This window comes from Aethalodelphis obliquidens, unplaced genomic scaffold, assembly GCF_003676395.1.
Source record: "Aethalodelphis obliquidens isolate GAN/ISIS:26980383/991018 unplaced genomic scaffold, ASM367639v1 scaffold17, whole genome shotgun sequence".
Lineage (NCBI taxonomy): Eukaryota > Metazoa > Chordata > Mammalia > Artiodactyla > Delphinidae > Aethalodelphis > Aethalodelphis obliquidens.
In genome coordinates, this window is record NW_020837961.1 from 32,459,759 (window position 1) to 32,477,736 (window position 17,978).

Below are 17,978 nucleotides of genomic sequence, written 5' to 3' on the forward strand. Positions count from 1 at the left end.
CCTGATTTACACCAGTATTTTTAAGGCTGCCAACGAGAAAGTCCAGAATTTCAGGCAGGCAAAATTCCACAAGAGACAACTGTCTTTTATTTTATAGCTTATGAATTTGGGGCTTAATATGATTTTCCACTAACAAGTTCTGTACCCCCTCCAGAGTGCTAAAGCTGGTGTGTAGATCAGCAAAGTAACACAGAACATATGAGGCAAGTTAATATTAAACTTGAAGGAAAACTGTACAAATTATATTGTTTACTTAGGAAAAAAGCACTCTAGTTGAAAGGGCTGACATATGATTTACTGCAAACACTTAACCAGCATGTTCACATTTTTACTCTCAACCCTACTGTAATAGTCGTTTGGCAGTGTTGTGGCTTTGGATACTGTATTAATAAAGTCATCAATTAAAAATCCACTAGATGTTGGTAAGGAATAGCTCTAAATTCTTCATGTCTTCTGTTTTTATTAAATGTCTAGAAAAAAATGCAGAATCGTGTCCAGAATGAGGAATAAAATCACTGGCAAATAACTTACAGAAGAGTTAGATAGATAGCTTTTTAAGCATAAGTAATGAATAACCTGTTTAATTAAAAACAACAAAATGTTCTTGCTTCCTAGAAATAATTCTGTTGCAAAACAAAACTTCCATGTATAATTAGAAAAGAAAATCAATATAGCATTTCTTCGTATGCTCAAAGGAATCTTTCGAAGAAAATCAAAGAGAGAATAAACATTGGAACGCTGTAATAATAATTATTTTTTTTTAGAAAAAACCATGAAATCTTCTTCTCCGGATGCCATGAAGAAAAAGAGAAACATGCATTCATCCTTTAATATTTAAGCGTTCCATGCCTAAATCACTTTCCCTAGGATTCCAGGCTTCTCCAAAAACCTTCATGTTTCATACAGTTTCTAATATATATATGATAAAATCAGCATAGGAACTCTTAGAATTATTTATCTACAAAACTAGATATCAAACATGGCATCCTAAAATGTTTTTCAGTAAAGAGACATTAGTCATCCCACATAAATTTACAGATAGGACTACTGAAAGAAAACATAAAGGAAATATTCCTATAGCTGAATCCCACACTAACTACTAAGAAAACTACACCAGATGCCCTCTAGACTCGACATTAGAATCCTAAACTCTTACTCCAAAGCCTGGCCACGTTGCCTACCATGGATGACTTTTGGACCAGCCTCATCAGGATGTGCTCTGCTTTCTTGGAAGGGATAAGAATCTCTGACAGATTCTCAGGCTCACCAAACAGAAGGAGATAGCATTTTATATATACATATATATATGTGCACCACACAGTACCATTATATTTCTGAAACCGTAGTTGTACAAAACAGAATTATTTTAACCATGTTGCCAAACTGTTCCGCCTAGTGACAGTTGAAGCTAAATAAGGGTATAAACAAATGGTAGAAAGACTTCTGACATCCATTCTTAACTTTTATAGTAGGAGTATTTATATAAAAAAATCTTCATTAAAAATATATTGCTACATTACTCTATGAAATTTATTATTAGCAAATAACATAATTTTATCTGAGTGAAAAATTTTAAACTGACATTGAGTGGATAAATTATTTCTCACCAAAAGTTACTGAATGTAGAAGAAAATAAAATGAAGAAATATACACAAATTAATCTTCAGAGTTTAGTGTCTGTACCCGTACCATGTTACAAGACAGAGCATTGAAAAAAAAAATCATTTTATTTGTAAAGAAGGCCAAGGAAATACGTCTTCAGTGGCAGCCAACCACACATTATTGCTTTTATCAATACTGGCTCTCCATTAAGAACATGCATTTCTGGTTCATTTAATCAAGAATAATTTTCTTATTTGGCACAGAGGTATGACAAATTTCATTCTTAATTTCTCATTAGATTTCCAAAAGACACCATAGTAAATTCAAATTATGGCTAAACTCCCCAAGTGTGGCTTATGGGGAAAATGGGGAAACGCATCTCCAAGTATATCAGATCTGCAGAAAACTGCTTCACTTTACAACTTGTTTATCCTTCCAAATTTCCCCTCTCTGCTACTTTTTGTCCTACACTCATTTTTTTTTCAGTCTTTACTAATTTGTTTTATAAATAGCAGAATCATCAGCAGTAAAGTGACCAGAATACAGTATACTTTATTTCCATTTATTTTCATATAAACGTTTTGGCAGTCAGCCAAGTTCACTGTGTCCTTTGGAAATCTAACCATACAGAAGACCAGGTGTGACCGAATATACACTACTTAATATATACAAACTTGAGTCCTGAGAGCAAAACATAAAGGTTAAAAGACAGGGTAACTTCTCATTAAGACTGAAACAAATTCTCCAAACTTAAATGAGAGGGTTCTAAAAACCTAGACTAAATCATATCCCTCACTCATAGATAAATGAACCCAATCTCAAGGAGCTCACTTAGGAATGTTTTGTCCAATCATTCATGACCAATGGAGAGCAGGTGCTTGACATCACAATTGTTTTATATTTGAGCTTCATCTGCTGCTTTAGGTTCATGGCATGTACCACTCAGATGTGTTCCTAATAACTCTCCATCTGACAGCAGCGGGGTTATGGCAGGGGTCTGTGTGGTCAGCAGAGAAAGGGATGGAGAAAAACTAGGCGTCATGGCTTTCGGCAGAGAACTTTGATGATAGCGAATGGGGGAGTGTGGGTATTTCCGAAGTCCCTGCCCCAGGGTTATGGCTGGCAATCTTGGTGGAACTGCTTTAATCCCGGGCTGGGCTACTGCTGTTATCAAAGGTGGTGGAAAAACAAAAGATTTCTTCTCCTTTGGAATGCCAGGTATATGTAAGTGCTCATCCTTTAGTTTTGCAATATCATTAAATACTGATGCAAGAGGTTGGAACTTGGGTTCCCAACTGAGGAGATAATCCCAGTGATAGTTGCCTCTTACATCATGATCAGAGTTTCTCTGGGTTGAAAGAGCTGCGCATCCTGCTTCCTGATCACCTGAAATAAAGACGGCCTCTTTTCTGACATCAGCCAGGATGCCCACTTTTCCCTCTCTCTTCTTTAGAGGCTGGAGTAAGATGTTATTTTGAACATAGGTAGTGCCACAGCCCTGTCCTTGATCTCCTTCCTCAAATGTATGGCTGGTTTCTGCTGTTTCAGCAGTGACCGCCACATCAGTTTCCCCAGACAAACAAGAGAGCTGGTCTGATTCCCTTGGAATGCCGGAGTCTGGCACCCTGGACTCCCGATCACTCAGAGCTGAGTCAGAGTCCTTTCTGTAAGGGTGCTCATTTATCCTCTGGATTTCCTTATCTTCTGCAGTTTCTCCTTCCACAGAATAGTGACCACTGGAGTTTGAGTGCCTGTACAGATGTGCAATGTCCTTCTCCATAATTCTTGTTAAACTCAACCATTCAGGCATGGAGTCCACGGGCACTACCTCATTATCACTCTCATTAGTTTTTTGGAAGGGTTTCAGCGTGCTGGCATCCCTGGTCGGTCTCACACTGATATCTAAGGATGATGATGTTTTCTTTTCTTCAAAATTGTTTATTGCATCTTTTTGTTTATGTCTTAAAATAAGTACAATTAGAATGAAGACAAGTAACAAAAACACTAAAAAGGAGACAGTGAGACTGATCAAAAAGCTGCTAGCTGATTCTGTGGAGTGTTTTCCTTCCAAGGAAAAAGACACATTCACAAAAACAGTACAAGATGTAAACTTGGAGTCCGGTTTGGGGCTACGAGCAATTATTTTCATTTCGATGGTGTCTTCTTTGCTGACTTGACTTTTTATTAGGGGAAGGGCTCCACTTAAATAAATATTTCCATTAGTTTTATTTACTGAAAAGAAGGGAGATGGAGTTTCGAGGGAGTAAAGAATAACTCCATCAATACCAGCATCTGCATCTGATGCTTCCACTCTGCCAATCAATTGTCTTACATTACTCTTTTCTGGGAGGTTGAAAAAATATTGATCCTGAGTGAAAATGGGTTCAAACTCATCTATCCCTTCAATATCCACCCAAACCATTAAGGAGGCTGTTGAGTCACCCTTGTCTTTGGCCTGAACTGTGAGGCAGTATTTTTTGTCATGTTCATAGTCAAGGACTTGCTGAGCACGAATATCCCCTGATAAGGGGTCAATGAGGAAGAGGTCATGATCATGCGGCATCTCATGAAGGAGAGAACAGGGTGAAACTATAGAATAGGTCAAGTCTCCATAAGGACCCGTGTCAAAATCCAAAGCATTTACAGAACATATGGTGGAGAAAACAGGAAGATTTTCAGGAACAGCACAGTTCAAGTTTGGGAACATAAACTGAGGTGCATGGTCATTATCATCCAGGACATTGACAAACACAACTGCAAAAGAAAACTGCTTCTTTTCTTCATCTGAAGCTTGGAGAGTTAAAGTAAATTTTATTGTTTCTTCATAATCCAAAGGTTTAATCAAATAAAGAACTCCAGTTTTTTCTTCTAAGTGAAAATGCCCCTTCTCATTTCCAGAGATTAGGTGGTAGACGATTTCTGCATGTGAAGCCACATCACAGTCACTTGCTGAGACCACAGTGATGGGGCTCCCTCGAGGGGTACCTTCCTTGATGTGGGCATGATATTCCAGACTGCTGAATGCAGGTGGGTTATCATCCACATCGAGTACTGCTATTGACACAGTGGCTGAGGAACTCAGTGGAGGGCAGCCATGGTCAGATGCCAGAAGGACAAGCTTATGACTGGCGGTTGCTTCTCTGTCCAGATTGTGAATCAACACCAGGTAACCAACTTGCTTGTAAGTATACTCTGAATGAATGAAACTAGTTTCCACATAGAAATTGTTCTGTGAATTACCACTGATGATGGAATATTCAACATGAGTGTTTTCATGGGTCCAGTCATGGTCAACAGTTGTAAAGGTGACAAGTGTGCTTCCAATTGGAGTGTCTTCACTCAAGCTAAGATTATAATATTCTATTGCAAACTCAGGGGCATAATTGTTCACATCTTGTATTTCTATCTCCACTAAGGTAACAGCCTTCAGGTCAGGAATCCCACCATCACTGGCTTCAACAAGAAATCGAATTGTTGATTTTCTATCCAGAAGTAAGACGGGATTGATAGTATATACTGTGCCTGAAAAACAAGACATAGTCTTTCAATGTTGTGAAGTAAAATTTTCATGATCATCTTAGTCAGCAAATATTTACTAATATGTAAAGATATCTGTTAGTTACAACCAAAGGTAACTCCAAATAGAAAATTTAGATTATTACATTTATACTTTTGTAACACTTAAGATTCAGAAATAATATTCATGGCATTCACACTATTAAATATGTGTGCTGCTTGAAGATGACTTTGCCATAAGTTTTTAAACATTTTATTTTTATATAGTAAATTGTTCCATTATTACTTTTTAAAGAAAATGTATTCTTATTTGAATAACTTATACTCCATTCTACTACGCATAGACACATGTATAGAGACATTCTGACATAAAGATATTTACTCTGGAAATGCTGGATGGCACTCATGCTAGTCAAATGAAAGTAGCAAATATGATAATGCAGACTTACAACTATTGCTGAATTCTAGAGATGCTTTTCCTAAAGCTCTTGTTTAATTCAGCAAGTGGATTTTTCCCCTATTGATGAAATATGTGTAATACGTTTTATCATCTTAAATATAGAAATATATAATTTTTATAAGTATGTATGTAACGATATTTTTCTAAGGAAAATGTGTCTTAAGTATGGTCACAAAGAAAGAATACAAAATGGTATCTTTTAAATGCCACATTTCAGTTTGGGTCCCACCATGAACTCAGTTGACCTGATAATATTCAAGATTTTAAAAACATTCTAATCAATGCAAAGTCTGTTGATAATGCATATCAAGCAAAAGTGTTGCCAGGATCGAGTGCTCAGAGGGACGACATCACACTGCAATTTGCTGTGGCAGAGAGAGCGAGACAGAGAGAGAGAGGAAAGCCAAATTCTTGACATGTTCGAGTCCACCCAGTAATCATTCATCTACAGGCTGTGTGGCAACATTACCTACTTCTGCCCGTTACCATACTCTGAGGGCCTCATACTGGTATTTTGTGACTAAATTCTCCCTTCAGGTAATCCTGAGGTTAACTTTTTAAAATTGAGAATATAATTGACATATAACATTATATTAGTTTCAGGTGTACAAAATAATGATTCGATATTTGTGTAACTGCAAAGTGATCAGCAGAGTAAACCTAATTAACATCGATCATCCAGAGTTTGACTTATAAGTCAGCTCTCACTTGTGAAACAACGCAGTGGTGGGTGGAGATGGGGAACACACAGTGTAACGTGTCCCAGCCCTGTTCTTTTCTAGCATGTGCTCTGCTAGGGACAGCACTTTGCTAATTATTCATCTTTATCAAATTTAGCTTTTAATGTCTACTTGCTGTTAAATTTTCTCTATACAATGCTTTACTTTTCTAACCTGAAATCCTTGCCTGAATGTATTTCACAACCACAAATGTCTTGATCTCTGATAACAAAACGAGGAGCCTTGGGAGACATCAAAGAAACCAGAACATCCTCAGTTGTTTTCACTTAGTAGAGATGCTCAAATAATTTTCCTTTTTGTTTTTTTGTTTTTTTGTTTTTTTTTTTTTTGGTCCTTGTTGAATATGTGATGCTGTTACTGAACTTCTTGTACTTGGCTTGGAAAAAAAGCTTCTAAACTCTGGTAACATGAAGTCTTCAGTTCTAAATGAACCTCTTTGACTTCATTTTGATTCTTGTTGAGGCCTGGGCTAATTACTTCAACTGTGCTTGGTTGGCTGGATGAGCTGGTATTTACTATACTGAGGTCTCTGAACTTCTGTGCATTTGCCAGCATTTAATCAGCTCCTTTTGCTTTCCAGCCATTGAGATGTTGGAGAAGAGAAATAGCACCAGAATCTGCTAGCACAGCATTTGACTTGAAGAGAAATAAGAAGGTGGTGTCTTTGATACCAGCGTGTGGGGATGGAGGTGGCACATTTGGAAAGGATTATTTCAGGCTTCCACCCTGTAACTCAAACCTATGAATGCTAAAGCCACTATAAATAACTCACCATTTGTAGGATCAATTGAAAATGCCTTAGAAGAAGAAAGGATCCTGTAAGAAATGTTCTCGTTGCTTTCCACATCTGTAGCCACCACGGTCAGCACTGCGTGCCCCACAGGCACCGATTCGGAAATGGTGACCTGAGGGGAGAAGAGGGAGATGGGCACTGTGCTTAAAGGTTGTAGCTATTTTTATAAGCAGGGTCAGAACCTGAGGCCCTTTTATTCATTTTGCTTATAGAAAAGATAGAGAACCTGACTTTTTTAGGCAGATTAATTTATAGAGTGAACATATTAAGAAGATTGTATTAGCAGTTCCAGAATTCAGAAAAACAAAAACTTTTAAAATTTTTCATTCAGCTTTGATTTTTATTATGAAAAATTTTCCTTCTAAAAATTATTTCTGTGTGGTAGAGGACAGCTAATGCATTTGCTAATGTATTATTATACTGTACATTTTATAATTATGAGCATTGTATTATTTAACAAGCCTTCACAGAAGATCATTACTTAGGTTAGCTTCTCTCCTGTGTTTACAGGTAAACCTTGCATTTGTTAGTTTCTCTCCTGTGTTTACAAGTAAACCTTGCATTTGTTACATTCAAGAGTCCTGGAGCCCATATCCAAGTACTTAGGTGAATGTTATCATTGTCCTTACTTCTATAAACATATACTATGCTCTAAAATCTACAGTTTACACTGTAGAGTTTTGTTCATGATTTGTTTCTGCAAAATGTTAATCAATATATTCAAAAATACATGTCTAGGAAAGAAAAGGTTTTCTCAAATTAACTGCAGATAATCCAAACTACCTTATTGTCTTATTTGTGGCTTTGCAAATATTAGGCAAGTCCCAATTATTATGAACAACTGGATCCCAATCCCTAAAAACTAGAAAAATGGTGACATACTTTCATATGATGATTTGTGATACATACCTAAGAAATTGAATTGAATGTGATATTCAATTCCATATGTACTTCTATCCTCCATAATATTAAATATAAAACTCTCAGCAACAACTTAGGCAGTAAAAGCAGTGAATACTGTCTGTTTGTCTAAATTAGTGTCAACATTATTCCCTATTCTTTCAAGTTTCAACATCTCTTAAGTTCTCTACCTGGTAAGAATCTTGAGAAAATACTGGTGGGTTATCATTGACGTCCAGCACATGGACGATGAGTGTCCCTTCCGTGTGGTGCACCGAATCTGAAATTTGGATATGCAGCTCATATTCAGTAGCTTCTTCAAAGTCCAGTGTTTTCACTAGCACCACTACCCCAGTGTTCCGATCAATAGCGAACTTAGTTCCAGGATTACTCTCTTTGACGAAACTGAAGATGAAAGCTGGATTCAAATCCACATCATGAACTGATATCTGAGTCACAATTACACCAGGCAAAGAATCTGAAATAGTCATGACCACTGTCAGTCTCCATTAAAAGTCATCCTTTGAAATATTTTTCTTTAACAGTTCAATCCAAGCATTTTGATTTTAAGTCCAACATGATTTGCTATTTATTGGCATGATTTCTCATACAAAACTCGTTATGAACTGAACAAAAACTCTGAAGAATTTATGAGCCCAATAAAAGTGAAAATTTACCAGTGAGTATGGAATTGAGGAAGTAGGGTATATTCAAGTTTTATATTACACTTTTCATCATATGTTTATAACACAATTCCAGCACCAAGAAACATTCTAAGCCACTTGTTTGTACTATATAGTTTCTATATCAAAACCATATATTAATGGGGATGTGGGTGGGAAGAAGGTTATTACTCAAAACATTAATACAAAACATAAATTTATGAAAAGTAGGCAAGATTTAAATGAAAATATTTGGATGCTAAAGTTAGAAATAGATACTTAGTTCCTTATATTCATTTTTATAAAATTATTTCTTTTGAGTGGCATACACTGCTTCCTTCTCTTAAAATCTGACTCTCAAAATTATAAAGACTATAGAAAGTGTACATCATACTAGTGATGAAAACAGATATCTAATATTATTCACCAAAAAAAATCACAAATAGATGACATGGTAAATGTCTCACATGTCATATATGTTCTCTAGCCTAAACTGTCAAGACAGGGACTTTGTTTTGGAGCTGACAGGTATGGTGCAGGTGGAAAGAAGATGCCAAGGCATTCAGAATAGTTCCACTGTGTGGGAGACTCATAATTTTCATGTTTCAAATTTGAACATTCTTGACATACACCAACCACACTTGACCCCTTTCGGTATGTTTTGATTTATACAGCTTGTTCTTGTGATATATTTATCCTGGGCACATTGCTGCATTTTGATTCCAGTGCATGTACTCTTACCTTCAGTAAAAGCTGGGAAAAATATATCCAACTGGTGAGAGGCGAAACTAGACAATTTTTTATTGGCAGAGTATTTTAGATTTTTAAAAATATTTGTAGGTATCCTTATATATAAAAATTTCTGGAATATAGCCCTCTGCAAGCAGTAATGTTTATAATTTGTTTGGAAAGTGAACATAACAAAATGTTAAGCACATTTTAGGAAGAAGTTGGATATTAAGAGTGAAAGGAGAGAGGATAGTGAAGGGCCACTATTTGCAACTTCAACTATAAAAAGTTGGGTTGGGTTTTACCAGTACAGCCATTGACCACAAACAACTTTGAGATCACAGACTATGGAGTCTTCATATAACCCAGAGACCCAAAGAATTAAGGCTAATCAGAATATAACGTAAAACTTTGTATTTTCAACCTCTACCATTAATGTGGTAAAATTTTTCTGCAAATGTTGAAGTTTAGTTTACACTAGAGGAAAATGATAACCCTGTGCGAGGAACATCCAACTCCCTTCACTTATTACTTGTCATTAGTGTACTGCAAATAAAACTGAGCAGAACCTTATGGGGCTTTCCTGGGACAGATTCCCCACCATGTCCTCCCCCTTTCTTTTGTCTGTAGAAAAATTTTAGTCAAAGAATAGATTTAGGGAATTCCCTGGTGGTCCAGTGGTTAGGACTCCATGCTTTCACTGCTGAGGGCCTGGGTTCAATTCCTGGTAGGGAAATTAAGATCCCACAAGCCTCGCAGCATGACCAAAAAATGAAAAAAATAAAAGAATAAATTTAATCAGAGAAGTGAGGAAATACAGAAACAAAAGAAAAGTGGTCAAACAGGACAAAATCATAATAGTTTAGTCATTAAGCATGGTCAAGGACCTTTAGCTCCTCCTCAAGGGCTATAGATAATATTCTGGGCCATATTCTTTGAGCTGTTTTGTAGATACTGAAACCTCTACCAGATCAAGAAGTTAACTATATGATGGCCAGGCTGTAGCCATAACATAAGCTGCCACAATTCTGAGAATCAGCCTTAAAGAAATGGGAACAAACTGACCCTGGAACTGAAGAATAACTGGGCTTAAAGCAATCAAGATGATGCTGATCAGACCACCACATGACAAATTTCAACTTGATCCTCAGAGCTGACTGTGCTCTTCTGCTCATAGCCCCCTCCCTCTGGCTATACACCCATGAAACTCCCCTTTAGAAGCTCTTACCCCCTGATCAGCAGTGGGGAATTGGCCTTTGGACACAAGTATGTTTTCCCCTCCCAATTACTGGCCTCCTGAAAAAAATCAGCCTTTCCTTCCTACCAACACTTGCCTCTTGAGTTTGGCTTTCGAGTGGTGAACAGCCAGACCTGAGTTCAGCAACACAAAGACTAATAGAGTTATTAGTCTAAGAACATCACTGCCTCTCAGGGGAGCTTTATGGTGAGCAACGCAGTCAACAAAAGATGCTCTTCATAGAGATTTCACTTTTAAGCAATGTCCATACACATAAAGAAGCTGTGTGGAATGGTGGTTTGACCTTGGGAAACCAGCCTCCTGCTGGTTTGAATGCAAATCCCAACTTTAACTTTTAACTTCTTTGACTTTTGATATTTAACTTCTGACCCTCCATTTTCTATTCTGTAAAATGAAGATAAAAACTATTTATGTTATGTGGTTGTTGAGGATTAGTACTTATATTTCACATAGCACCCAGCTGAAAAAATGGTAGATGATATTATACAAGTTTGATATTTCAAATCACCACACTTACTTTCTGCAACTTCCACTGCTTCAGAGGGGAGAAAAGCCGGGGCATTGTCATTTGTATCAGTCACTTGTATCTTGATCACAGTTGTACCAGAAAGCCTGGGTATACCTTTATCTGTGGCTTGTACAATTAAGCTGGTTTGGAAAAGAATCAAGGAATGTTATCCATCATTCGGAGAATGAGAAAACAACATAAATATGAAATATCCAGTTGAAAATTTAAAAATGAGCTGAATAGCTACTTTTATGTCTCCCCTGACTTTTCTAACTGGCATCATTTAAAATTTATTTCATAAGAATGGTAGCCTGAAATGTATTTGTTTTTGACACATTTAGGGAATCAAATCCAAAGACTAGGGGTTGTGAAGTATTTAAAACAGATGAACTCTCTCTAGGAGACCGACTATAAAATTCAGTCCTTTCTACTAAGAACAACCTAAAAAGTACAAACACCAGCACCTGTTTTTTAGATAAGGAGATTGCCTCCAGCCTGGACACATGGCCTGGGTACTGCTACATATTTCCATGTTACTGCACTAACAAAAGATAGAGCCACTAAAAGATTGCTTTGTATTATTTTTTTTTCAGATCTAAATTGCAAATCAATCAAAATTGTAGAATTAAGAGAGGGAACTGCCATGAATAATACATGTGCAAAAGAGGCACTATTGACTAGGACTATAAAGTAGAGGTAAAAGTCCATGATTTGAAAGAATTTACACACAGTGATTCAATCTCTCTCAGATGATGGTACAACTCGCTACTCCAGCAACCAGCTTAGAAACCTGATTAGTGTCTTCAACTTCTCCCTTTCTGTCACCACCCTGACAACATCCAACTAGTTATGAGTCTTATAGATTTTACCATCTGAATATGACTTGGATCAGTGTCCCCATCCATTTCACTCCTAACTTCAGAGACTCAGATGGGCTGATCCACCATCTTGCTTTGCAGGAACTGAAAGGTTTCCCGGGGCATGGGACTTTCAGTTTTTTTAAAAACAGGACAGTCCTAGGCAAACTAGGACAAGTTGGTCATTGTAGCCTCATCTCCTCATCATCTTTACCTGGCATTCTGTGTATTCATTATACCTTTTCTCAACTGGAGTACTTGTTACTCATCAATCTGCCTACTGCAAGTCTCACCTGCTCCTCTTCATCCTCCACATTGCAACTCCTCAATTGCTCTATCAAAAATCCTGGTTTGAAAATCTGACTCCCCTATTTAAAACTTTTCCTTAGCTTTCCATGTCTACAAGAAGTAATACAGCCTTGTGCACATACACGACCTTCTATGACACAGCTTCTGCCTGGAATTCTGGTCCCTACACCATCTTTGTCTTTCAAAGCTCACATCTCTATAAGATTTCACTGACCGTTCATCTGATTTAGATGCCCCTTTCTCTACCCCATAGCACCCTGTACATTCTTCCACCATAGCAATCATCACCTTTTCTTCTTAATGATTTGTCTGCCTCTCCTATAAGTTCCTTAAGGGTAGATGTCTTGCCTTATTTGATATTCTTTAATATATTTTGAGCACTGGTTTCTCAAGATTTGCTCAAGATTATAAATGTATCAGATGACAGAGCCAGGATTCAAGCCCAGGTCTTGGTTGACTGGAAAGCTTGTGCTCTACTATATGATACTTTTCAATATGCCTCTCTTACTGTGTATATATCACACCCTAATGCATAATCATTAGCTTTTCACTCCCCTCTAAACACTATGAGTTCCAGGAGGGTAGCTGAGTAATAAACTAAGCTGTCAATTGGAAGATGATCTTCATTTCAGAAGTGGAATTAGTCTTAGCCAGTTGGTGATATTATCTTTTAAGAAACGGAGACTTGGAAGTTGACACACTTCTACTTTATTTTCCATTATTAGCTTACCTGATAAGTGTGCTTTATCTTCCAACCTTAAATGTTTAAAATGATGTAAAATAAGTATCAACTTTTTGTTGGTTTAAATTCCACTTAGTAGCAAATGATCTCTACTTATCTATTGCTCATGAAGAACACAGGCTGCTTTCTACACTATTGAAGTTGGGACATCAGTAGAACAACTATTTAAATTTCACATTTCTAGAGCATAGGAATAATTCCATGTAGAAAGTTAATTTTGTTAGCATGAATGTAAGTCAGGTACACATGGAAAAATTTTACTAAAAATAATCAACTCATCATGTTCTCTGCCCCTGCTGCCTGCCCCTCCCCAATGTCATACTAAAGTCTCAGCCAAGACATCAAAATATGGCTCTGTTGATTCTTCCACTGTAGCCTTAACCACTCTTATTTTCACAGTATTATAACTTCAGGGGTTCCATGTAATGCCTATGTCAGGTTAAAAAAGCAAGATTCTTTGATATAGAGAGAAATATGATTCTGTTTCAAAACAAAAGGACAAGTCAATGGTTTGAAGAACAAATGAAAAATTATGAAGGTAGATCCATTGAAATTCTACACATAACTTCTAAGGGACCTCAAGTTTTCTGTGATGGCTCCCTGGCAGGTTTTGTAAAACTCTTAGCTGGTCCAACTGGTTCCATGTTCCAGAACTGCTGCCCTGATTAGTGTATCAGCAGAGACAATAAATGAAGCTGACCAGATAAAGACAGTCCCATTCTAGTTCAGAGCATAGTTCTCCTACTCTACCACTGATGGAAAGCTATTTCTTACTATGTTAAAGTTTAAATGAGACTTTGACCAGGCAGAATCTTTTCTGATTGCCTTAATATTTAAGATGGTGGTAGAGGACTTTTTCAAAACTCTCTCTCAACAATATATTAAAAGTATACCCAGAATTAAGTGTTCCTACTGAAATTCCAAGAGAAATAAAAATATCAGCCAAAATCATAACACCTTTGAAAGGAAGAGCTATGACTTCTGGTTATATCTACACACGTTTTATTTCCTCTTCCTCTAGACATTCTGCTGTAATGATGGCAAAAGAATTTAAAATAAGGTATATGTTGATAAGGCTAAAAAAGAAAATGTGAGAAGATATTAGTGAGTGGAGTGGGGGAGAAATTTAAACTAATTTCTGGAAAATGCAAGCAGATTGAGAAGTGGTTACAGATAAGTGGGCCAGAGAAAACCATAGATTAAAATGCATTCTGCATTTGTAAAGAGATAAGGATGAGTGAGAAACAGATTTGCCCTCATATAACCAAGGAGAAGCTCAAAACATGGCAAAAGGCAGGGTGAGATATCGAGCTAAAAATAGCTTAAAGATTCTTTTAAACTCAAAATCCAGCACAATCAAGTCCCCTTGCCCATTGCTCTTCACTCCCAGACAACACAATGTCTGATGTTCATACTAAGAGTAAGTAATATCGAGGGACTGTCCTTGAAGAAATGAAATCCCCTCCCAAAGGGAAAATACCGTTATTTGTATGTCATCCTGCAAAGTAGTCAGGTTCTTCTCTGGTTCATCTGAAAGCCAAGTGTGCTGGTCAATGAGATCCACCCAGAGAATCTGACTTTGCTATTGCCTCACCTAGGACCAAGGATTGTTAGTTACTTACAGAAAGTCTCCCACATGAAAAAGAGAGTGGAAAATAGACAAAGGGAAGAAATAAACCCAAAGGATGCAGAGATCTTGACAGAGAAAAAGACAATGTTAAAACAATTCTAATTAATGTCCTTGGAGACAATAATAGAGATAATGCATAAAACAAGAACAAGATGCTATGGAAAAGCTCAAAGATTAAGGAAGAGCTTTTGGAAATAAGAAATACAAAATATTCAAAAATTTTCAAACCAAAAAGTGAAAAAGAAAGTTTAGAAGGCTATAATTAAGAAAATCTCCAAGAAAAATAAAACAACAACAACAACAAAAAACCCACACACAACAAGAAATGGAAAGTAGGGAATAAAACATCACTGACAAAGGATCAATCCTGGCAGTCTAACTCTTGACTGAATAGGATCCAGGAAAAAGAGGCAGGGCAAAGTAAACAAATAAAACAATAAACAAAAGGGAGATAAATATCAGTGAAATAATACAAAAAATAGAAACATTTATCCTCATTAAAAGAGCACACCAAGTACTCAGCACAAGGAAAGACCCACACCAAAGTACATAATGACAAAATGTCCAAACATTATAGATAAAGAAAATAACCTGAGAATTTCCACAGAGGATGGAAAAAACAAATCATATAACAAACACAGAATTAGAATGGCATCAGATTTCTCAATAGCAAAACTGAGTTTTAAAATATAACGGAAAAATGCCTTTAAAAATCTAAAAGAAATGTTCAACTTCTATATTATCCATTGCATAAATCACATGTGAGAGTAGAATAAAGGCATTTTCAGATGTGCAAGAACTCAGAGAATTTACTTCCTTGGCAACTTTTCCTACAAAACTACTGGAAGAAAAAAGTAAGAGAAAGACACGGGATCTGAAAATCATAGGATCAATGTTGGAGAACAGTAAAACAAAGTCACAAGTCATGGGGTCCAGCTTTGCAGCGGGCTTAGGGAGCCACACTGTCCAGCTAGATCAGGAGGGCAGAAAGCAGTAGGACCGAGGTCTCCAAGGAACAGAGGACTTCACAGAATATTTGATATGAGAGGCATATCAGTGGAGAAAGATGAGTGGACATGTCTGACAGAGCTAATGGAATATTTACAAGGAATTAAGTACATGGATATAGCACATCAGGTGAGCAAAACCCAAAGATAATCATTAATGCTGGGGATAAGGGGGAGGGTAAGGAAGGAAATATAATTATACAGTATGACCTGGCTCTGAAGTAAACACCTATATACTCATTTTATGTAAACACTGATTATTGATTAAATGAATAGTGTTATGAATACAAAGACAGAATTGGATGTAAGAAGGTAAAAATATTAAGCCTGAGAGACCTTCAAGATGGTGGAGGAGTAAGACGTGGAGATCACCTTCCTCCCCACAAATACATCAGAAATACATCTACATGTGGAACAACTACAGAACACCTACTGAATGCTGGCAGAAGACCTCAGACCTCCCAAAAGTCAAGAAACTCCCCACATACGTGGGGAGGACAAAAGAAAAAAGAAAAAACAGAGACAAAAGAATAAGGAGGGGACCTGCACCTCTGAGAGGGAGCTGTGAAGGAGGAAATGTTTCCACACACTAGGAAGCCCCTTCACTGGTGGAGATGGCGGGGTGGTGGCGGGGAAGCTTCGGAGCCACAGAGGAGAGCACAGCAAAAGGGGTACGGAGGGCAAAGCAGAGAGATTCCCGCACAGAGGATGGGTGCCAACCAGCACTCACCAGCCTGAGAGGATTGTCTGCTCACCCGCTGGTGTGGGGGGTGGGGACTGGGAACTGAGGCTCAGGCTTCGGAGCTCAGATCCCATGGAGAGGACTGGGGTTGGCTGAATGAACACAGCCTGAATGGAGCTAGTGTGCCACAGTTCATAAGGAGGGAGTCCAGTAAAAAGTTTGGAAGTGCCTAAGAGTCAAGAGACCATTGTTTCAAGGTGTGCCAGGAGACGGGATTCCTACCCTGTCTGCCCACAGAAGGCAGAGCACTGCTTAAATGAACTCCAGAGGCGGGCACAAGCCGTGGCTATCAGCACAGACAGCAGAAACAGGCATGAAACGCTAAGGCTGCTGCTGCAGCAGCCAACCAAAAATCCTGTGTGCAAGCACAGGTTGCTATCCACACCTCCCCTCCTGGTAGCCTGTGCAGCCCACCAGTGCCAGGGTCCCGTAATCTAGGGACAATTTCCCTGGGAGAACACACAGCATGCCTCAGGCTGTTGCAAAATCATGCTGGCCTCTGCCGCCCCAGGCTCACCCTGCATTCCATACCCCTCCCTCCTGCCAGCCTGAGTAGCCAGAGCCTGCTAATCAGTCTCTCCTTTAACCCCCTCCTGTCTGGGCTAAGAACAGATGCCAGAGGGTGACCTACATGCAGAGGCAGAGCCAAATCCAAAGCTGAACCCCAGTAGCTGTGCGAACAAGGAAGAGAAAGGGAAATTTCTCCCAGCAGCCTCAGGAGCAGCAGATTAAATCTCCACAATCAACTTGATGTACCCTGCATCTGTGGAATACCTGAATACACAACGAATTGTCCCAAAATTGAAGTGGTGGACTTTGGGAGCAATTGTAGACTTGGGGTTTGCTATATGCAACTGACTAGTTTCTGATTTTTATGCTTATCTTATATAATTTTTAGCACTTGTTATCATTGGTGGATTTATTTATTGGTTTGGGTGCTCTCTTTTTTTTATTAGTTTTTATTTTAATAACATATTCTTTTATTTTTTGTTTTAATAACTTTATTTCATTTTATTTTATTACTTTTTTCCCTCCCTCTTCTTTGAGCTGTGTGACTGACTGGGTCTTCATGCTCTAGCCGGGAGTCAGACCTGAGCCTTGGAGGTGGGAGAGCCGAGTTCAGGACATTGGGCCACCAAAGACCTCCCAGCCCCATGTAATATCAATTGGCGAGAGGTCTCCTAGAGACCTTTGTCTCAACGCTAAGACCGGATCAGCAAGCTTCAATGCTGGACACCCTATGCCAAACAACTAGTAAGACAGGAATACAGCCACACCCATTAGCAGAGACGCTGCCTAAAATCATAATAAGGTCACAGACACCCCAAAACACACCACCAGCCATGGTCCTGCCCAACAGAAAGACAACATCCAGACTCATCCACCAGAACATGGACACGAGTCACCTCCACCAGGAAGCCTACACAACTCACTGAACCAACCTTACCGACTGGGGGCAGACACCAAAAACAACGTGAACTATGAACCTGCAGCCTGCAAAAAGGAGACCACAAACACAGTAA

The 17,978-nt window shown here is 38.2% G+C and overlaps 1 protein-coding gene across 1 annotated transcript in view; it reads right to left on the bottom strand.

Moving 5' to 3' along the window:
• Positions 1-1,749: 1,749 nt before the first annotated feature.
• DCHS2 (dachsous cadherin-related 2) overlaps positions 1,750-17,978 on the bottom strand; it is a 287,111-nt gene continuing 270,882 nt past the window's right edge. The window contains exons 17-20 of the mRNA XM_027117241.1: positions 11,178-11,308; positions 8,203-8,489; positions 7,091-7,223; positions 1,750-5,124 (exon numbers count right to left, since the gene is read on the bottom strand). Of these exons, the coding sequence (XP_026973042.1) occupies positions 2,498-5,124; positions 7,091-7,223; positions 8,203-8,489; positions 11,178-11,308 (3,178 nt within the window). The 3' untranslated portion in view covers positions 1,750-2,497. The remainder of the gene's footprint in view (positions 5,125-7,090; positions 7,224-8,202; positions 8,490-11,177; positions 11,309-17,978) is intronic.